We start from the raw sequence: 22,520 nt of genomic DNA, 5'->3' as shown, positions 1-22,520 counted from the left end.
ATATATATATATACAGTACAGACCAAAGGTTTGGTGTATATATATATATATATATATATATATTGGTCTGTACTGTATATATATATATATATATATATATATACAGTACAGACCAATATATATATATATATATATATATATATATATATATATATATACAGTACAGACCAAAGGTTTGGTATATATGGTATATATATATATATATATATATATATATATATATACAGTACAGACCAAAGGTTTGGTATATATATATATATATATATATATATATATATATATATATATATATATATATATATATACCAAACCTTTGGTCTGTACTGTATATATATATATATATATATATATATATATACAGTACAGACCAATATATATATATATATATATATATATATATATATATATATATATATATATATATATATATATATATATACAGTACAGACCAAAGGTTTGGTATATATATATATATATATATATATATATATATATATATATATATATATATATATATATATATACCAAACCTTTGGTCTGTACTGTATATATATATATATATATATATATATATATACAGTACAGACCAATATATATATATATATATATATATATATATATATATATATATATATATATATATATACAGTACAGACCAAAGGTTTGGTATATATATATATATATATATATATATATATATATATATATATATATTGGTCTGTACTGTATATATATATATATATATACAGTACAGACCAATATATATATATATATATATATATATATATATATATATATATATATACAGTACAGACCAAAGGTTTGGTATATATGGTATATATATATATATATATATATATATATATATATATATATGTACTGTATATATATAGTGTATTATGGTAAAACAACAAAATGGGTGCAGCTGCAGGCAAAATAAATGAAGAATAATGAAAATGGGAAGCCCTCCAACCATCATTGATACAAGGAACTAAAGAGCACAGAGGACAGAACCATGCTGATGAATGAACCATCAATTCATTCAGGTGTGGTGAACCAGGGAAAGAACAAAAACAGACAGGAGCACAACCACTGAATCTGGACATTATTTCTCTTCTGCTGGCTAGAGTGATGAAGGGAAAATGTAAAAAATAGACTGTTTTCGGTTAAAAAAACAACAAAAACTTTGGATCAGCACTTTTCAACATTGAGAAAATAAGTTAATTAGTTCCTCATCTTGAATGACGACAAACAGAATTTTGACATCAATTATCCCTTGAAAAATGCATCCAAATACAGGTCCCCGTAGCATGCAACATAAGTTTTTATAATCACCCAACAACTGGGTTTTTATTTCCAACAGTCACCTTATTGTGGTGGTTTCAGGCACAACAGGGAGCTGCCCACGTTTTTCAAACGAGGACAATAAAACCTTTAAGTCTGCTCTGACCAGCAGGTTAATCATCTTTGCCTTTGCAAGAATTTCCATGCTGACACTTAGCTTTGCCTTTTCAGTGTCTGCTGAATTTTAAAATTAGGAGGTTTCTTTCACAATTAATGTTTTTAGCCTTTATTTTAGCAGCCTAACTTTTACTCAGATTTCTGCTTCACTTCAGCGTTTTCAGTAAATTTGAGCTGCTCTCTTTTGGGTTCAGGTTACAGAACAAACTTTTTTTCTTTACGAATACTTTTAGTATATGCTTGCACAGTTTCTAATAAGAGAATGGTGTACTTTTGTTTATGACCATCTCTATGGCAACATCTGAGTCTGCAACTTGGCTCATTATTTTTTAGCTGAAATTTGTTATGTTAAATGGTATGTACCCCTCAGATTTGTTGTTTTTGCTTCTTGTTTTTTTTTTTGTCAAAGTGACTGTTTTAGATAATCAACTTCATTTAAATATTAAACAAAGATAGCCTGAGTAAATTCTGATTTTGCTTAAGAAAAAAAAAGCTGTTCAAACAAAGCTCAACTTGTCTGAAAAATAGGCCAGAGGACAACCAACGATCTTTCACCGAAAGCACAAACAATCTCAGGTGGAGTCAACAGGTTCTTTAAAATGTGGAGAAAAACTTGTTCCCACCAACACAGTGGCAGGGAATGTCCAGCATGTGACAGTATCATTTTTCTTTGGGGTGTGGTGAGATTCATGGTTCAATATATATGCTTGTCAAGACATGAAACTAATACAATCTTACAAAGACATTGAGTTCAAAATGCTGATTATAAAATTGATTCTCATGCAAACCTGCCAAAAGATTTTGTTTATGGCACAGACCAAATTCAAATCATAAAAAAAACACAAACTTTGAGTAATAGAAATGAAATTATGTGAGAATTTTATGACAAATCCATAAAGTGCCTGAAGCCACATCAACAGTTCTAACATTTTCAACAGACCGACAATAAGGAAGATTATTTTGTGCCTGCCACTGCAATGTGGCTCATTTCCTACAAGAAGGCATAAAGTCCACTTCTCTGCAGGTTGTGCAACAGGATGATAAAAGCCGGGAAAGGAAAGCTGTGTCTCAAGTATTCTGCTTTTTCTTCATTTTAAAAACATTTAAGACTTTTGTCTCGAAAGTAAACAGTTGTTAGGATGCCTGTGTTCAGGAGACGGTACATTTTGTGAATTTACTCTTGTAGGATGAAGAGGAAAAGATGTTTCAGCTACTTTCCCATATATCTACCATATTCATATTTTGAGATCTTAGGCAACTACAACAGCAAGGGCGAAGAAAAACAAGTCAAAATTCAATTTTCACTCGTTTATTCAAACATATGGTACAAAACGATTTCCGTAACAGATTTCATTCATGATCCACACTGAACACATGGTCAGTTACTACAGTATGAGAGTAGAAAGATGACGTGGTTGGGGAAGATTAGATGGAGGACGCAGTGTGTAGGCACTGGAGGGTTGTTTGGAAAGCCTGTTGTTCAGAAGTACTCAATGGGGTCCTGGTGGCTCTTGGAGAGCTGAATATTGGTCAGCTCACAATCCTGTCCGTGGCATGGGAGTTTCTTGAAAACACGGATGTGAATATGCTCGTCACCTCCGACATGGACCTGAAAACAATTAAAGCTAACAGTTTACACTGCACTCACTTGGGCAAACCCTTAATTATGTATAATAATATGTAATACTACTTGAACTTTTTCATATTGTCACAACAGATGACACAAACAACAAAAACAATGGAGAGATTGTGCTCTATCTAATGCATTAAGAGTTGCAACCTCGGATTTTTTTTGTCTTAAAAAGTGAAAATAATAATAATAATAATAAATAAATAAAAAGCCTGCATGGTTCTTCTACTTTGAGTTTATGCACTAGTTTGTGTGTTAAATGCATGCCCTCACTTAATACTACATTACCCACGATGCATTTGTTTGTTTTGTAGTTCCACTCGCTCATAGCTTAGCAATTTGCAATTAGTGCATGTTAGATGCACACAGAATGTTACATTGTGTTTGTCTACGGTATGTATCAAAGAAAGAAGCGTTAAAAGTGATTAAATTTAGACTTGAATCCCGTGCAACGGAGGACGAAACACGAAAAAGATAAAGACTTGTAAAATGCAACTACAAATGCTAACAAAGCAGTTGTTCCATTTCTCTTGGTGCTGGTCTGAATCTGTTTCCGGGTTATATCCGGCAAACCAAAAGGTGTCCTGCACCTTTTGCACAGGAGGGACTCCGTCTCAATAGTAGTAGCTGTGTATCTACGCCTCTGGTTTCGGTCATGCTAGGCGAATCGTAAGGAAAGGATGAGTCATGGCAGATTCACACAATTAAAAAAAAAAAATCTGGGATCCTTTCTGCTGTCAACTGCTAATAAGACAGTAACTACAAGTACTGTTGACTGTTTCCAGCAGCCAACCACATAGATCATCAGAGAGAAAATAAGGCATTTAATGTATGTAAAAGCTTTCAGGGTTGCATCTGCACATAACATCGCGCAGTCATGTGTGATCTGCCTGATCTACCTTTATGAAGAAGTTGGTCCCCGCTACAACCTGACTCTTGTAGCTCTTGGCGGTGAAGGTTTCATAGGTCTTTCCTGCTTTCTGCTCCACTTTAGTCTTCATCTGAAAAACAACGAGACAGCAACAAGGAAAAAGTCAGACAGGGCTGATTTGAGCAGGTCTGCTTTTAATTTGCAGTATTTTCTAGTCAAGAAGCAGGTTTTCCCTTACTGTATTACATATCTCCTGAATTTCGGCCGTGGCGTCCTGCGCCGCTGCTGTTGTACCTCCACACAGCATGTTGACTATTCAGTACAAATGCGATAAACGACAGAAAACCAAGAAATATCCAACCAGTCTGTCTGAGAGGCTTTTAAGTTGAGTCAGTAAATCACATGATGCAGCGGCGCCTTGGAGTGTACCATCACAAAGGGGAGAGAGGTGTGTTTTTATTTTAATTTAGACTCCGATGACAATGGTAGAATGAACAAACAATTGCATTGGTTTCTAAATGGAGGCTAAGCAGCATTGATATAGTATTGATTTAAACTTTCTACGCTTTTCTTTTTAAAGGCACAGGCATTCTACATTTCACATGCTTCCCTCATCTGACTCGCGTGGTTCAGAGCGAGGAGTGGATCCTTCACTGACACAGCTGGCTTAATTTTGAGGCCCAGTTCTCCTGGTAATAGCGGAATAAGGAGAGAGCTTTGGGACAAACATGAGTCATGGTGAAACCCAGAAACCAAACACCTCACTCAGTTCTCCTTCCTCTTTGCCTCTTTCCACCCTCCGTTCCCCCTTTTTTCAGTCACAGATACTGAATTGAAGTTTATTGTGTCGTTTATTAACTAGCAATATGTTTTAATCCCAGCTGGAATAACATATGAACAAATAAATACAATGTAGTAACCACCTTAAAATCAAGAAACTATCACACATTAAATGAAGTGTTTTTAGAGTGTAGAGTTATTAAATGAAGTGTGAGAAGATAAGGAGCAACTTTGGATCCAAGTCGTCTGTCAATAGTTTGAATTATATTCCAAGAAAACTATTTGCATTTAAAGAACCAGTTTTATTCAGTTACCAGACATCTAAAGAGACAAAACAATAGACTGTTGAGCATTAGGGAGTTGTCATAGAGTTGCAGCAATTAAATGACACAATAGCATTAACTTTCAGAATTTTCCAAGTTCTTTAAACAGCCTAAGAAAAAATTTCTCCATTCCATTCATATCGACCACAATCATACATTTTTACAACTGAACCAAAAAAAAAAAAACCTTTACTTTTACATTACAGGAGTTGTTGAATTTCACATCCAAAAAAATAATAACCCCGATGAAGCTGCACTCCATTGAGGTATGTTCTTCATATGCAATATACTTAAGAACATCAAGCTGCAGACATATGAGTCATCATTTGTCTGCAGGGAGTATTGCGTGCAAAACAATAAGGAACATCAGTCACAAGATGCAACCGAGATGTAAATAATGGTAAAGATCAGGGATTACCAAACTGCTTACAGGCTCATATTTTTAAGTCATAAAGCAGGAAGCGTGGCAGAATAACCACATCTTAAAACATGTGATTTGCAGGAGTTAATTTCAAGATTCTCTCTAAGTAAGCTGTCACAGATAAAGAGGAGTAAACAGTTTACAAAAGCTGATGGCTGTATTTTACTAATACATGAGGTTCTCTTTGCCTCATCGTTGCTGGATATTGATGATTTGATGTCTTCACTGCTGGCCGCCGGATCCTGTGCCTGGACTGTGAACCTTTTAAAAGTAATCAATGGAGTCATGGTGGCTCTTGGAGACCTGTATGTCTGATAGCTTAAGATCTCCTCCATAACATGGGAGTTTTTTCCAAACACGGAGGTGAATGTAATCATCTCCACCAATGTGGACCTGAAAGGGACACAATAAACTAAGTTAAACAGAATCCTTTCATGTATTAAAAATGGTAAAGGAGAGTCTGCATGCAGTGACATCAGGTTGATGTCCTTCAGTTGGGGAAAAACAATGTAATTAATGCTAAATGTGGTTACCTGACGACCATTCTTTATATTTGTGGCAAAATTGGTGTCTTACAGTAGCTTCTAAAAGTAATCACTGACAGTTGGAGCTTTTTACATTATGTCACATTACAACTTGAATGCATTTTGGGGATTCCATATTAGATGAAAGTGAAACATTTTCAAAAATTCTGTACAAATATAAATCCAAAAAGTGCATAATGTATATATTCTGATACAACTATAATCTAGTCAGCTAATTAATTAGACATAGATCATTCAATCTTAGTAAACTACAGCTACTCTGATCAGGGAAGACCAAAGCTAAGCTCTCTGGCTTGCATAAAAACTAACAGTGCACATCATTTTGAACAATCCATTTGAGGAAGTGTGAAAAATGGTGATGGCAGCATGATGCTGTGAGTATGGTATTCTTTGGGAGGGACATAAAAATTGGTTAGACTTATTGGGGAGATGGGAGAAGCTAAGTACAGATCAAACGTGGAAGCAGACAACCATTCTTTATATTTGTGCAAAAGAGCTTGGCAGAAAGTATATTCATGAGATAGAACGGGACATTCAAGTTCAGCTTTAGCTATTGTCCAAAGAACAGAGGAATAAAAGCAGTCTCAATATGTAGGAGTACTAGGAGTCAAAGTAAAAATGATATACTACTTTCTCTCGGTCTGTTATGTTTCTAAAAGCATTGGAAATGTCGCAGAAACTTGTGGTTGTAATGTGACAAAATGTAAAATAGTTTCTGCAGAGCACAAAGCATTAAGCCATAGTAAATTAATAAATTAAAATGCAATAACTTGCCAGCTGTTAATTTTGAAAGTTTATGTGTTCAATTGGATGTTGAAAGGACTCAATGGTTAAAGTACTTCACTATCAAGGACAGGATGCCTTAAACTAAAGTTGAACTTCTACAGATAAAATTGCCTTAATGAAGTAGTTTGTCCCAGCTACAAGCTGAGTCTTGTAGTTCTTGGCTGTAAAAACATCATAGGTCTTCCCTGCTTTCTCTTCCACATCAGGCCTCACCTGAGGAAAAATAAGGAGACAGCATAAAAATTAACCACCCCAGAGAGTAGGAAGGGTTCATGTCCGAATAGGTGTGGCAGTAGAGGAATGTGCTTACTTTATCACAGATCTGCTGAACATTTTCATCGGCATCCTTTGTCTCATGGGATATCCCCCCACATTTTATGTCCATGGCAGACTTTAAAACAGAAATCAAACTAAACTTGTCGAGAAAACCACTTACTGTGTGTGATCCAGATAGGAATTCAAGCAGAGCTGAGCTAATGTTGGTGGACTGTACCATTTCTTTGAAAGGAAAGGGGAGGAGGGGAGCGTTGCTTTTTTAATGCTTTCCTGAACAAATTAAGAAAATACTTGTTTACTTTACATGAATTATCCATATGGTGTAGGAAGCTCTATTTGCCAGGAAGGAAAAGAAAATAAATAGTTTAACACCAATGTTATTTTTACGGTCCATCCACATAGCTCAGTCCCTTACAGAACAGCTGAATTTACTGAGGGGAAAAACCGACTGTGCAAGGAAGCAAAGGTCCCAGTGGGTGTATAATATCAAGGGCTACTGAAAGTCTTTTCTGTTTCCAATTTTTAAGGTGTGTTTGTAGCAAATATGTTGCAGGGACGGATTTTTATTATGAGAAAAAATCACACATTAAGCTGCTCTGTGAACAGTTTGTGTATGAATACTCTTCATAAGTTGTCAATGTGTAAATAATGTGTGGAAACAATCAATTAAATCTTTACGTTAAAATCAGTTTTCGTACCTGCTACATACAGCACTGAAGGCAGAGGAGGAAAAATCCTCTTTCTTTCTGGGTAAGATCTCCAATACCAGAGAACCAGACTTCATTTTGTATTTGCAAACATTTTCTCCCTGCTTTGAAAAAAAATCTAAATCTGCTAAAAAAATTTTAAGGAAAACATGTCATTTATCACATAGGATGAAAATGAAAACCAAAGACTTTCTTGTCACAGTACAGTTCTTATCTCCTTTTCTTGATTAAAGTCAAAACATATTCATCTTCTTTCCTACATTCTTTGCAATGTTTTGGGTCGCCAGAAGATGGCGCACATAGCTAATCTGTGACTGACTAATACAACTCAAGAAAATAAAATTTTGTCAAAAAGTTTTTAAAAAATGTGGTAAATTATTACAATAAGCGAAGCTCGTATCATATAAATTCAGAGCATTAAGTGAAATATATCAGTCTATAATTCTTTAAAACCTTTTCATGGTGTACAAATGCAACACAGATACATCTGAGAGACAAACCAATCCACACTCATTCACACCCTCATATTAGTTTAAATGAATTGAATGACTAAAAAGCCTAGACAAACTTTTTAGGCTTCAATGTTAAATAAATTATTAGCAACACATATGCATGTGTTTGGATTTTGAGAGGAAGCTGAAAACCAATACAGTAAAAAAAAAAATCCGAACGTCTCCAACAAAAACAAATTGTTTTGGAGAAGAGATGAAAAATCTTCAAGAAACAAGGGAAGAAATCCAATAATTTATACATCTATTTTAATAGACATTTTTGACATGTTTTGAATGCTGAGACCTTCCTTCCAAGCTGAAGACTTTCTTGGTAATATATTCTCACTGTCAGATTTGCATGTGAAACACTTTGGCAATCATTTCTTTATTTTTCAGTACAACTCTTAATACGTTCGATTTCTTGCACATAATTTTATGCCAACTATGCAAATATTCTGCCCGGTGATCTCTGATTGTCAGCTGGCTGCCCCTGTGCCACATCCAGCAGTGACCTCCACCCATTATCTAACACTTCACAGCTGCCGGCCTGGTTAGCTCGTTAGGATCTGAGAAGAGCTTAAATGCAAAAGACTTTATCTGGAGTCCCACACAGATCATTTATAAAGTTTTCCTTACTATCACGAGTAACTTACAGTAGTGATGTTTTTACGAAGCTGTTATTATAGGACAATTTCATGCAGATATGAATTTTTAAACGTTTTTGCTTGTTTTAATAGTGCAATGGATCAGTTTTGTTTAACTCAACATAGTGCACCTAGATACGTTTTTATTTAATTGAAATTACATCAAGTTTACTTTCTATAAATACACATGGCCTTTCAGACCATATGTATGGTCTGAAAGGTCCATACATATGTTAATACAAGGCCTTTAAAATATTCTTAGATATGTGCTGTCATTTGTGTTGGTCTGTGAAATAAAACTTCAATAAAAATAGGTTAATTGTTAATTGTCATCAGAGATGGAGCCATCGGACCCAAGGTAAATATGGAGGAGCTGCACAGATACAAAGCTCATTTGTATCTGTGCCTCTTCCTGAATATATCATTCTCAATGTTCAGACCTAAATCTGTTTTTTTCCCTACTCCTTAAATTTGTACCAGTCTGGAATTTTGATTGAAAGCCGCACAATATTTTTTCCCTTCTTTGCAAATCAATCCTGGCTTATAACGCCGAATCAAAAAAAAAAAAAAAAAAAAGAAACGTATTGTAATATGTAGCTATAACATCACAATATGTGAAAAATGTCATTCGGTGTGAATACTTTTGTATGGCCCTCCAAATTTGGATCAAAGAAAAAAAGATCAAACTCAACTAACATTTTAGCTTACTTCTGCTATATTTGTCCATGCCGGTGGGATTGTGATTACTTTGTTTAACCCCAAAAACATTTAGCAAGGAAGCCAAGAGAACTCCATATTGCTAGCTTAAATAAATAGATTAAACAGTCTCTGTTATTCTATTTGATAAATATTATATCTTTCCCTTGCGACGCAGCACTGAAGCAGCTTGAAGCCTCTCTGGAGAACCCATCGTTGCACATTAACAGCTCTGATGTAGAGTTTTCTTACAAATTATCTTTAAAGCCCTCAGATTTAGTTTGTGACTGCCTGAGGTGTCCGATTAAATGCTGGCCCACAGTGCCTTGCTATCAGCTGTGGCTGAATGTTGTGCACAGCAGAAAATCCATTATGCTGCAAGTTTTTTTTTTTCTTGTGCTTTTGCAAACTGGCTGTGATATAACACCCAACTGAAAATGATTGTGTGTGGGAAATAAAAGATATCTGCATAAGCAGACTTTACAGCTTTATTGCAGCAGCTCATGTGGATGGGAATCTCTAGGGTCACTGACAAGAAGCTTTTACAAATATTGAACAAGACAGTGCCTGGCCTTTAAAGTGATGCTTCACCAGATTCCCCGTTCTCCCGTCGGATGGTCCATAACTTCCGTCGCGGGATGAAACGTGGAGCTGCATGCAATATGTTTCCATCCAGAGGTGCTGGCAGATCACTAGAGAGCTGTGTTCCCTAACTGCTTTCATTTTTGAAGACTGGAAGCCGCCCAAAGAGATTAATGAATTTAATGATAGCAAGTAAAAGGATTAACCATGAGAATATCTGCTAATCAAAATGGAAATGCCTTTGAAAACGGAAGGAAGCAACTCCTCCGGGAGGATGTCCAGCTGAAAGGAAGATTATGAAACCATCGGATTTTTAGAAAGATGTGCCAAGATGTGCTAACCCTTGCATGTGTGTTTACGTACACTACATGCAATACTAATATCACTCAATTGTCTGAGGATTCAGTAGGATAACTGTAGAGGCAGTGAGAAAAAAAGTTATCTTCTAATATATTGTAGCTAAGCATTTAGTTTCAACTGTATATTTGCACACCCAGCACAAGAAGTGCTTCATTTTTAGAATATAATGCTGTGGGAGCAAATGCATGATCAGAAGTCACGCATCAAATGAAAAGGTGATGATGGTTCTGCACAAATATGACCATAAATGACATATTGTATTGTGGAAGGTAAGGAGTGCGCAGTGTGTTTTTCTACTTTACAGCATATTTTTTACTCCAGATTGTCAAAAAGAAAGTACATGAAACTCATTGTAGAGAAGAACATCAAATTAGTTTAATGAGATGCTTAGTGGCCAACAATATTGAGCTGATGTCCCATTGCTTGAATATAGAAATGTGGCGCTAATTCCAGCAAGACAAGATCTTGAGAATGTGTTGCACAGCTGAGTGCTTAGGACATGCCTTGAGGCTATAAAAACAGCACAAGTGGGCAAGCTATAATCTGAGATGGGAAAATATGCCACTTTGGCTCAGTAAAGCTGATGTCCAACTATTCAAGGCTTACTGAGCTTTAAAGTAATAGGAAGAGAAAGAGACAATCATTACATTCATATGTGTTGTAACCTTTATATGATAGAGAAAATATTAAATAACTGAAGTGTTTCATTTTAAAGCCAATGTGAATATGACACACTTGGTACAAAAATACTAAAACAAAACAAAAAAAGAGAAATTGGTGTAATCAGGATTTTAATACCTATGAGTTACAATAGGAACAGATTATTACTAAAAGCAATTTGCTTGTGGTTTGTTTGAATTTCATGCAGTATCGTCAGACAAATCCCTGCAGATTTCAACTATTGTTCCTGTTTGAATTCAGCAAATGTGTTTCAACTACAATTTAGTCCCTGAACAAAGTAGAATTTCCTGCAGATCTCACCCAGAGGATGCTCCAGCTATTACTGACCACGCATGCAAACATTGAGACACTTCAAACAGCAGTCCCATTTATTTTATTCCTCATCTCATCTTCTGTTTTTTCTGTTCCATCTCTCCTCAGTTTAGTTTAGTAAAACTAGCTTAATAATAATATTAAATATTCTCTTGAAAAAAGAGAACTTATCATTTTTGGAGATATAACTCTTTTGTCTTTTTGAAGAACTAACATTTTACTTCTCTATATCCTAAATAAAGAAAAATAGAAAACCGTTACAACTTTTTTTCTCTGTAATATTGTTGTTTATGAAAACTAATGTAAATAAAGCCCCTATTTCTCCAAACCTTTTCAGAAGACAAACAAAAAAAAACAGTAAAAAAATAGTACTGTGCTTTTAGTTTCATTCTATTCCACTGGTAAAACGTGCATTTATAATTATATTTAAAGAAAAATCTTAGTTGATTCGTTGTCAGTTTTAGCCAAAGTTCTTAAGAGCCATTGTAGAAGGAGCACCAGGTTGCAGACCCCTGCGCAAGTCTGTAACCGACCAGAAGGGGCAGTGTTGCAGTTCAGTCTCGACAAAAAACACAGAAGTGTTGAAATATTTCCAAAGAAGAAGAGCTTGTTTACAATAATACTTACATTAACTATTTAGGTGATGATCGTGTCGCACAGCAGTCTGTACAGCGTTCCTGCTCTCACCATGTTGTCCCTCCTGTTGTCGCGAGGTTTCTGTCAGGCTGTCACTGAAGTCAACCGAAGGTCTTACCCGACTGTAGCTTCATTTATCCGGACTTACACGACAACCAGCCCAACATGCGGAGGAACATACGACGACGGTAATTTCACAAAGAGAAATGTTCCTTCACGAGTCACCGCTAGGCCCATCTTTATAAGGCCTACATACACAAATGTGACAATAAGACTGAACACCTTACTACCCGGTTTTATGGCTGATAATTTATTTCATGGCATGTCTTTGTCCTTCAAGACACGTAAAACCGCTTAATAAACTGGTTCGTCCTTCATTTTAGGATTCTGACATCTCTGGTTAACTTGGAGAAACAATGGTTCAGATAACTTACTGTAATGCAGCTGAGGCTGTTGAGTCATGAGTTACAGTAAAACTGAATAAGTGGTGCGTTTTGACACCGGTGTAGTATCTGGTTTAAAGTTTCACGGTTTTTTCACTCCATGGTGGCTTCAAGTCCGCTTGTACACTAGAGTATTTTGACAATGACAAAAAATATACATCATGCAAAATCCACTTGGACTCCTTGATATGTTTTACGTTAAGTTGTTTTTTTGTTTTTTTTTTGTAACAGCTACTGTTTATTTAAATTTCATGACATTTAGGCAGGGGGTATAGTTTGCATTTCACCTGCTTTTTGAACTAAAGTTTTCAAGTTGTGGTCCCTTCCTCATTCTTTTATGCATTTTCTGGCATGAAATAACATTTTATCCATTGTGTTAACATCTTGCAAAAAAATGACATGGCTTTTGTTTTCCAATATGTAATCCGTGTTTCTCATTTCCAGCACCTTCTTTTGAGCAAGGTGTCCTTAAATTCAGCAGGATAGAGCGGACGCTTCATTTATATGAAACTCCAGCAAGCACAACAACTACAAGCATGGTTTGTTCCACTGTCTGCATTTTTCTATTTACTCCTTTACCCATTTCTTCGTAGAAGCGTCAGTGGTGAGCCCCTCACAGCTGAAGGCCATGCTGTCAAACCGTAACGTTCAGCTTTTTGATGTGAGGAATCCGGATGAATACCAGGGTGGCCACATTCCTCAAGCAGTCAACCTCCCATGTAGGTCACAATACATGTACAGTCTAGTTCCGAGCTGTTCATCTGGAAATTTACATTTACTTTTCTTTTTGTTTTGTTTTTTCCTGTGTGACATTACAAGTGGATACCGTGGAGGAGTCTCTGAAGCTGCCTCCTGAGAGCTTTAAGCAGAAGTTTGAAGTGAAGGCTCCTGGAAAAGATGACGATAATATAGTGTTCAACTGCAGGACCGGCGTTAGGAGTGGCGAGGCCCTGGCCATTGCCCATCAGATGGGATTTCACAGGTAAAAACAGGCAGATTTCTGTTTGCAAGAAACTTGACAAACTGGATGTTCACTTGGAGGAAAAGCAGGAAAAGAGATTATCTTTTTATTGCATGTGTCTTTTTCTCAGAGCAAGACACTTGAAAGGAGGGTATGTTGCATGGGTCGAGCAAGAAGGAAATTGAAATCATGCTAAAATCTACTTCCTGTGAGATTATGTTTTTAAAATATATAAAATCATTAAACAGAATGTCGTCATTGTTCACTTTGGCAGCTTGCAGTGTTTAGGCTGTTGAAAGTTAGCTTTGCATGTTTCTTATTTTAGTTACTGAATTTTATTAAATTCAGAAATAAAATTCAGAACTAAAGTAAATACAGCAAGTGTCCTTTTTATTCAAAATAAAATCATTGGCGATGTGTTAAATTTGAACAAGTTTCATGTTAATAAAAGGTTTTAAGTAAAAAATGTCTCTTTCTAGTCTTTTACTTTGAGGGAATCTTACAGGAGTTTATTGTAAGCATGTTTTGTTTCAGCTGTTGAAAACTACATAATGGTGCTGAAGGATCTGAGAATGACCTGCAGGACTTTGCAAAAGTGTTCATATGCTTTAAACTGTTTATGGTTTAAAGTGTATGACGTTTGAGATTCTCACATTAGAACTACAAAGGTCACTATACACTATTTCATGTTGGTCTATCACATTAAAATTTAAAGTTATATTTAGATCATTTGTTTAACCCTCTATTTGATAGACACAAGAACTAAGTTAATTAATTTCAGTGGTCTAAGTTGTGGCTTTTCATAAATTGTCAATTTGGGGGGAAAAAAGTGAAAAAGAAAAGCTTTACAAGTGTAGAAGATTCTGTATTTACCTCACTGGGGTTTGTAATGGAAAATTTTATAATGTGCTCCTCACCCCTCTTCTGCTTTAGGTTGTCTGCATGGTCTTATCATGAGACCGGTCAAGCTGCTTTCAAGAGCTCTGCACTGTCATATAACAGCAGGGGAGAGGTCCTTAGTCCTGGAGACTATCTAAGTCTTACTTCCCCAACCTAGAACTTATCTGCCTTCTTTAGCATCAAAGAACAACCCCCTATCCTTAACAGTAGACAAATGTCCAGAACATCTGTGTTGGGCTCCAAGAAATTCCTGGTACATCACAATTAGGGATTCACACCTATAGTCCAATCAAGTCCCTCTTCTCTGACCAGAACCTATAAAAGGTAGTCAGAGCCACTGTTAGTCAGAGCTATTATGGAATGGAGGAAGTCAATGTAAGACAACTTGGTAGTGATACCCCGTATATGCCACTCGTAGCATTTACGCTAACATTAGCATTTTGGCTAATTTTAGCTTATACATTGATTTTAAGTCCATGTTACTTCAACATGCTTGTGACTCTCCACATGCTATTGAGTACATTGTAGTTTACTTTAGCATTGATGCTAATTTTTAGCATCAGAAGACTGAGTTCCAACCAACAGGCACACTTTTAAATTTCTTCAGAAATTTTCTAGTTTTGTCTTACTAGGCTGAACTGATGTAGGAGAATCATTTTTTGAAGTGCAAGTTTAATCTTTTGATGTCTTCTGTGCCTATTGCAGTGAAAAAATTCAGGGCTGTCCAAAGTTCAATACACAAATGATTTGATAGCCACAGCATAATGGAAGTTGACCTTTCAGGCCCCAGTGGCAGTGCATTACAAAACATTTCATTTTAGATCAGCCACGTAGGATCAGGGGTACTTCAGAAAACCACTGTCAATCATCATGTTTCAGCACAAAGTCCTGGAAATGTCACCTGAAACTGGATCAAACAAGAACAAATCCATATATCAACTCAAGTGGAAAGGCATAAGTGCTCTACAGGTGGACAGAAAGAGTCTATATGTGATTGATGGTCAAAATTTCATTGTGGACAGTATCCATTGTGGCTGTAATGCTAAAGGGACATTAGAACACTTTTAGATTAAGTTGCCCAAGGCATTTGACTCACTCACAATTTTGCCTAAGAGCAAAGTCATGAATAAAGAATTTGATGTTGGCAAACCGAAAATGTAAATTTTTTGATCAAACTCTACAAATATTAATCCAACTAGGAACCTGTCGACTCTTTGCATATATATTTATTAAGACTGTTGTGACATACCATGACAGTACATTGTAGACAGATAATCCATGATAAAGTCTTCACCTTCTACCAGCAAGCTTATAATGAAAAATGGTTAAAAAACAACCAATCAGAGGCAGGAGTGTCTGACCGCTGTCGATCAACATCCCTAGCAGCCTGCTCAGTGTGCTAATCGTAGAAAAACAGCTTACTGAAACCTTTTATCTGCTGTCTTCAGTGGCTGTGCTAACTAGCCTTAGCTTTGGTGGCAGGCTGTGTTGTAATGAACCAAAAAGCAAGTGGGAGGGGGTGAGCATGTGAGTAATTGACAGCAATGAGACCCTCCTCGTGACTAATTGGTTGCTTCTGACTGACTGGTGTATTTCTGCAGTTAGTACTGGGAGCACTGGGAGAAGACAAAGGAGCTCGAGTTTTTTCACAGATTATGTATTTTACATTATACTGTCACAACATAAGGATAATTGTATCAAATATGTAGAAAACATATTTTTAAAATAAAAGTCACATCCTGCAGCTTTAATGTTTTCCCAATAAAAGTTTGTAAAACTTCTAAAATGTTTTTTTTATTGAATCTCAGAATACCATACAATGATGCAGAAAATATGGTAAAACTATATCTTTGTCTGTTTAAAAACTTTTATTCATAATGGTGGTGTTTGATAGATAGAAAATAGTGTTTCAACCAATAGATGGCAGCAACGTGTAGGCAGATTTAAATACACAATCCCCCCCCTGCTCCATTCCGTTATTATTCTTGCAGCATTGTTCTCTAAGGCGTGACCTTCCCACCGTCATTATCTCAGACAGATATAGATCCTGACAGTAACGGCTCTGTGAGGAGCTATCAGGGGTCTGATCTTCACAAGGTCCCTCCTCATTCGGGTGGACATACCTTCCTTTGTCCCAGCCCTCTCCAGCCTCGTACTTCCATGAAAACAGTAGGAAGGCTGCCAATGGCCACATTTAAGGTAATTAGCTGGGAAGAGAATCAGTTTTTTTTGCTCCTGTTTTAAATGTTCAACTCATTAAGGGAATAGCAAGTTTAGGACAAGTTGCACACTTCCACTGACTCCCACTAATGGGGGAGACTGGGATCGATCTACTGAATGTTGCATGATGTACCAGGGAGGTAGGATTGATGGAGTCAGAGTTTACTGGATACCGGTTTCCAGTGTTAAGTTCAACTTAAGCTCACCGTATGGGTCTCTAACACCACCACTTTAATATTCACATTCCCCTCTGCTACGGCACACATTAGGATTCTTCCCAGCTTGCCACAAAGCACGTGGGAAAGTTGCTGTTGAAGAGGGTCATGTTTCCTTTGAGCATCAAGGACATTTGGACACTTTTACATTAGTTAAATCACAAACTTGTGGGCAGCTCGAAGTGAAAAATGATCTGCTGGACGTAGTTGCCAGCTACTGCTGTTACAGTCCATCAACTTCCTGCTGCTCAGTGCTTTTTTTGAATAAAAAAAATGCACTTCACTCTGCCTTTGTAGTGAAATGTAGACCTTGACTTTCTGTTGTTGACTAAAACTGGAAACTTGAAGCTGTTAAAGAGCTGAAAAAGTGCTTGAAAGACTGAAATTGTGCAATGAGAAATTTGGTCTTAGAAAGGAAAATAACACTTTCTAATAACACTTTTAATCTGGTTTGTTCCAGGTTGTCCTGATGCTTAGCCAGAAACTCCTGAAGTATGGAGATCCAAACGTGCCACTGTTCAATCAAGACATAAACAATATAAGGTGTATTTTAATGTGTCAGTGATTAGTTAAAATTGAACACAAATATGCATAATCAATTCGATATACAAAATACATGCAAATATTTTCTTAGTGACAAATTTGCATGTGAGAAGTTTAATATAAATATTGTGTGTTGTGGGGCATTTTAAGGATAATTAATGAAGTAAAAAATGAGGTGAATAATAGTGTTTTAAATTTATCGTAATGATATAGTGATGTACAAAACCATCAACATTATGTGAGATAGGTAGCTACTTGAAAACACAAATTTACAAACAGGTTGTTTTAAGATATTGCAAAAAGCTGTAAATGATAACCTAATTTTTAAATAATCTCAGTTCTACAATTTTGAGTAAAAAAAAAAAAAAAAAATCCAGAAAATCAGTTTTTTTTGGTCTGTTTTTGGTTTGCTGTAGCACCCAAAGTTTATCAGTGCCCCATAAATATCTCACTGCTTCTTCTGATAATATTTCAAACACTTAAACATCGACACCAAGGAGAGTGAGATTTGGGTTGATTTTGAATTTCTGCAGCTACCAAGAGATCCTAAATTTTACTAAGTGATAGGGTCCAAAAGTTTATTCTTTAGTAAACAATTTCAGCTGATTTTTTCTGAGAATGTTCGTCTTGATAAGAGCCAAGAAGAAACTTTTCAAAATAACCGTGCATACTTTCCATTTAGTCTACATTTCTGTATCAAATACTTTTTTTTAATTAATTGTAATATTTTCATCTTAAAGGTGTGACATTAGCTTTACGTAGAAAATCATCATCAACAGAGATAAAGACTTGAAACATCGGTGCAGTATTTCTACATAATTGAGGTTTCACTTAATGAAATTAGTTACTGAAGTAGATAAACTTTTGAATAACATTTTAATCAATTGACAAGACTATAAGCAGCCACCCTAGCAATATTACTCCCAATCCACCGCCCCTTCTTTGGCAACCACTTACAAAACATTTTGGAAACGTCTCTGGTGACCTGATTTGCGCCCTGTCTGCCCGGTCCTCTCATTTGCTTGTTTAATGAGGCCAACATTAGGCTATTTTTGTTTGGACGCCTCTTCCAGCAAAGTACAACCCAGGCAGGCTGAGGGTCATGAAGGCTACTAATCTTGAGCGAGACAATAAATTATTTTTTCTTTTTTAAGTAAAAACTATTCATTTACTTGCACATAATATCTGCGCCTGCTACTCCAGTTACGCGCCTCCACTACGCCTACAAAAAAGAAAAAAGAAAAAAAAAGGAGCAGAAAGCGTGTGAACAGCTGCCTCAGAAGCGCGGAGATTTCGGTAGAGATGAAGTAACCAGCTTGGTTTCTCACAGAGCTCCTTTCATTTACATCATCCACCCTGCGCGCAATGGCACGGAGCGCTCCTCCCGCTGGAGCTGGAAGCTGTGACCGGACAACTTTTATTTCAGCGCGGATAAAGCGGCTCCACGATGGCATCTGATGAAACCTCCACTGGGAAACGGTAACAGGTATGGAAATGTGTGTGCACTTTTTGTTTGTGTGGGAGGAAAACGCATCATGAAGCACTGAAAATGCTTAAGCTATATTCCTCGCTGTTTTGTGTCTCAATCATATGAACAAATAATTATCGCTGATTCATTTGACTTTAGCCTTTTACCAAAGTCAGAGTCCAATTCCCGATTAGGCGCTCCAGTCTCAAAAGTTTATTATGGCGCTTGCAAATTAAGATTGGATCAATCTCACATACATTTAAACCGGAACAAACAGATTCGGTCAGCGAGATTTTGATTGCAAATAAATAACTTTTATGAAATAAAAAGAACCTAATCCTCTTGTAGAATTCAGAGTAAATCAACTATGAAAAGAAAGGTTAGTCATTGGGGATGCAGATTGTTTTATGAACCAAAGGCTAAAGATGAGCATCATTTTCGAGTGTAAATAAATCCTTTAATGCTTTCAAATTAAAAATTAATGTTTGTTCATGATCTTACATTCCATGCATTTTCACTAAAATGATTTATGATTGCCATTTTGTGTAGCTGTCAAACATAATTTTAGGTGATAAATTCACCAATGCACTCCAATTAGGAGATTTGAAGCTGATCTGTCTCAGTGTCTCATCTTCCTCGGCTTCTTCAGTAGACATCAGTGTGATACTAGATCCATTCAGGAACAGACTGGAATAATAGACCGAGGAAATCTTCAAAAACCTGGGTGCCATCCAGGTCTAAATCCGATCTCTCTCTCTCACTGTCTCTGTCTCTCTCTCGGAGAGAGAAGAGGAATAAGATGGCTCTGCTTGTTTAGCACCTACAGTAGATATGAAAAAAACCCTTTTAAGATGACAGGGTTTTGTGATATAAAAAATGTGACCATTACATTGCGGCATTTATCCTGTGCAATATAAAATTTAGATGAAAATGTAAAAGTGTGTTTGCACAAGTTTGTACGCCTTAATTAAATACCTATCATCAGTTTTAAACTGTTGCTAAGACCTGATCAACTGTAAATTAAGTTAATCTGTGTATATACTGTATATATATATATATATATACTGTCTGTACTGTATATATATATATATATACAGTATATATATACTGTATATATATATATATACAGTACAGACCAAAAGTTTGGACACACCTTTTAATTCAATGAGTTTCCTTTATTTTCATGACTATTGACATTGTAGATTCACACTGAAGGCATCAAAACTATGAACAACACATGTGGAAATATGCACTAAACAAAAAAGTGTAAAACAACTGAAAATACCCCTTATATTCTAGTTTCTTCAAAGTAGCAACCTTTTGCTGTGATTACTGCTTTGCACACACACTGCATTTTCTTGATGAGCTTCAAGAGGTCGTCACCTGAAATGGTTTTCACTTCATAGGTCAACCTGCCCTGTCAGGTTAATAATTGGGATTTCGTGCCTTATAAATAGTCATGAAAATAAAGAAAACCCATTAAATTAGAAGATGTGTCCAAACTTTTGGTCTGTACTGTATATATATATATATATACTGTATATATATAGTTTTAGAATTGTAGTCTAGATGTAGGTTGAGCGATGGCAGCAGAGGAAATGAATGAAGCCATTCAGTCCATGTTGTCCACGCTTCTAAATATTGAATTAACATAAACAGCCGAATAGTTCTGCTCAGAACTTCTCTCTTCGCAATGAAGGGTAGTTTTTTACAGCGCAGGCCATTTCCAGTAAGCGAACTGGCGCATTACATACATCACGGGCAAAGGTTAGCAATTGGCTAAAATTTAAAAGCTCAACACTGTCCATGACTCCAGGAAGCAATCGTTACTCAAAACCAAGAACCCAGACGCTCTGTATGAAGCAAATAGCGTAGGGCAATGGACTGGCTCTTAGCAGGCTAGAAGGCCAAGCATTTATCCAAAAATGTCAAAAGATTGACTTAATTTGAAAAAGTTCACAGTTTCGGAATGGCTGAATTAACGTTCTAAACCAACTCTGACAGAATATTTGCTGCGTTTTCTGAAGAAAGCTGTGGATAAGAGATGTATTAACAAGATGGCGGAATTGGAGAACTTTTACAGGGCGAGGTGGGAAAGTCTTATCAAGTCACAGTTTGGGAAGTAGGCACAGGTGTGAGCACCACTACGAGTCTGACATTTGGCTTGAGGCCATGCTGGGAGGTTTCAAGAGTAATGAGAGGGAAGAGGAGGAGAACGTGGGACTGGAGCCAACTGGACATCTCAGAGATGCTTTTTGGACTTGTGATGTGCTAACCTAAGACACTGCTCTAGAGCATGCTACTACATCCACAGTAAAACAAATCTCTGGTTTAATAGTTTTACTACACAATATCTGAACTACAAGGAGGGAAAACATTTTTTCATATGCAGGACTTTTACTGCTTTAAGCATTTTTTTGTGCTGTGTCTTTATTTAGGTAAATGTACCTCTCAGAGGCACAAAGGCTGACAGTATTGCTTCCATTCCTCATTGAGCAGGAAAACTGAAACAATGTTGCATGGAAACAGAAGTGATGCACAGAAAATAGCATTTCAGCTGGGATTTCAACCGTTACGTTTTATTTATCAGTTCATCTGACTGCTGTTGCTAAGAGGCAGTTTTCCCAGAAGGTTTTTTGTTCTGTGCTCTCAGCATCAGAGGACAATTATGCTGTACTTATCTGACTAATGAGCTGTTATATGGAATATATTGTCCATGTTTGCATGGGAATCCAAACAAGAAAATGTTTTGTGACAATCGGGTGGGCACTAAACAATGCTCCTTTTATTTGTGTGGACAGGTTTGCCAAATATCTCACCTCCCATGTCACCGGGAAAAACCCATGGCTATGTTTAGCAGCGCAGACCAGCTCTGGAACGAGTCGGACCGCCTCGGATGGGATGAGAAGAACGAGTCGGATGCGTCCGGGAGGGATGAGGGGGAGCGCAACTACTACGCCATGCTGTACTCCCTGCTCATCCTGGCCATTGTGTTTGGGAACGTGTTGGTGTGTCTGGCCGTGTTGAGAGAGCGCTCGCTCCAGACGACCACAAACTACCTGGTGGTCAGCTTGGCTGTGGCTGATCTGCTGGTGGCGTCACTGGTCATGCCTTGGGCCGTATACCTGGAGGTGGGTACCTGGCCTGGTAAATGTGCTACAGCAAACCTACTGGAGTATTTGTATCTAGGAATGAGCCCAAGCATCTCTTCGTAGTGGCAAGAGGAAGTATTTGCCTGTCACTTTCAAATGTTTCTAATAATAAAACAAATTTGATATGAAAGCACCATATTCTAAGTAGAAACAAAGTGCAGTTTTTAAATTATATTACTTATCAAGTGAAAAATGCTATCCAGCTCAACCTGACAATATATCTTAAATTACAAATGAACTGTGATTACACAATATTTTTGGTTCAGATGTCATGTTTTTTTTAGTTGGCTTGGTTTTATAGTTTCTACATTACTATACTTCGTTTTCCTATATGCACAAATACATTTGTGGCTTCTCATTTCTTGATTAATATTATTATCTCTTAATTTGCTAAACAATTACTTAGTGATTTACTG

The 22,520-nt window shown here is 36.5% G+C and overlaps 4 protein-coding genes across 5 annotated transcripts in view; 2 read left to right on the top strand and 2 right to left on the bottom strand.

Moving 5' to 3' along the window:
• Positions 1-2,754: 2,754 nt before the first annotated feature.
• Positions 2,755-4,377, bottom strand: LOC114137058 (cystatin-B-like). The gene is made up of 3 exons (XM_028005565.1): positions 4,201-4,377; positions 3,991-4,092; positions 2,755-3,070 (listed from the first exon to the last, which is right to left on the bottom strand). Exons 1-3 carry the CDS (start codon positions 4,267-4,269, stop codon positions 2,942-2,944), a joined length of 300 nt encoding a protein of 99 aa, XP_027861366.1. The 5' UTR covers positions 4,270-4,377; the 3' UTR covers positions 2,755-2,941.
• A 646-nt stretch (positions 4,378-5,023) lies between these two features.
• LOC114137057 (cystatin-B-like) lies at positions 5,024-7,318 on the bottom strand. The gene is made up of 3 exons (XM_028005564.1): positions 7,128-7,318; positions 6,929-7,030; positions 5,024-5,879 (listed from the first exon to the last, which is right to left on the bottom strand). Exons 1-3 carry the CDS (start codon positions 7,311-7,313, stop codon positions 5,751-5,753), a joined length of 417 nt encoding a protein of 138 aa, XP_027861365.1. The 5' UTR covers positions 7,314-7,318; the 3' UTR covers positions 5,024-5,750.
• A 4,840-nt stretch (positions 7,319-12,158) lies between these two features.
• LOC114137210 (thiosulfate:glutathione sulfurtransferase) lies at positions 12,159-14,072 on the top strand. Its single transcript, XM_028005830.1, has 4 exons — positions 12,159-12,390; positions 13,239-13,364; positions 13,465-13,627; positions 13,737-14,072. Exons 1-4 carry the CDS (start codon positions 12,210-12,212, stop codon positions 13,789-13,791), a joined length of 525 nt encoding a protein of 174 aa, XP_027861631.1. The 5' UTR covers positions 12,159-12,209; the 3' UTR covers positions 13,792-14,072.
• A 4,392-nt stretch (positions 14,073-18,464) lies between these two features.
• Positions 18,465-22,520, top strand: part of drd3 (dopamine receptor D3) — a 28,428-nt gene continuing 24,372 nt past the window's right edge. For both annotated transcript variants that reach the window (XM_028005872.1, XM_028005871.1), the window contains exons 1-2: positions 18,465-18,970; positions 21,754-22,083. In XM_028005872.1, the coding sequence (XP_027861673.1) occupies positions 21,796-22,083 (288 nt within the window). In that variant the 5' untranslated portion in view covers positions 18,465-18,970; positions 21,754-21,795. The remainder of the gene's footprint in view (positions 18,971-21,753; positions 22,084-22,520) is intronic.

The sequence above is a fragment of the Xiphophorus couchianus genome, chromosome 21 (assembly GCF_001444195.1).
Source record: "Xiphophorus couchianus chromosome 21, X_couchianus-1.0, whole genome shotgun sequence".
Classification (NCBI taxonomy): domain Eukaryota; kingdom Metazoa; phylum Chordata; class Actinopteri; order Cyprinodontiformes; family Poeciliidae; genus Xiphophorus; species Xiphophorus couchianus.
Note: the sequence above shows the minus strand (reverse complement) of the source record. Positions and strands in the feature narration are given on the sequence as shown.

Bases quoted from the DNA above. Each gene is read 5' to 3' on its own strand.
- LOC114137210 (XM_028005830.1), top strand. From the start codon at position 12,210: ATGATCGTGTCGCACAGCAGTCTGTACAGCGTTCCTGCTCTCACCATG. The intron at 12,391-13,238 runs GTAATTTCACAA...ATTTCTTCGTAG, and splicing joins CGGAGGAACATACGACGACG to AAGCGTCAGTGGTGAGCCCC. The intron at 13,628-13,736 runs GTAAAAACAGGC...TCTTTTTCTCAG, and splicing joins CATCAGATGGGATTTCACAG to AGCAAGACACTTGAAAGGAG.
- LOC114137057 (XM_028005564.1), bottom strand. From the start codon at position 7,313: ATGGTACAGTCCACCAACATTAGCTCAGCTCTGCTTGAATTCCTATCT. The intron at 7,031-7,127 runs GTAAGCACATTC...ATTTTTCCTCAG, and splicing joins TTCAGCAGATCTGTGATAAA to GTGAGGCCTGATGTGGAAGA. The intron at 5,880-6,928 runs GCAATTTTATCT...TGTCCCTTTCAG, and splicing joins GGACAAACTACTTCATTAAG to GTCCACATTGGTGGAGATGA.
- LOC114137058 (XM_028005565.1), bottom strand. From the start codon at position 4,269: ATGCTGTGTGGAGGTACAACAGCAGCGGCGCAGGACGCCACGGCCGAA. The intron at 4,093-4,200 runs GTAAGGGAAAAC...GTTGTTTTTCAG, and splicing joins TTCAGGAGATATGTAATACA to ATGAAGACTAAAGTGGAGCA. The intron at 3,071-3,990 runs GTAGATCAGGCA...AATTGTTTTCAG, and splicing joins GGACCAACTTCTTCATAAAG to GTCCATGTCGGAGGTGACGA.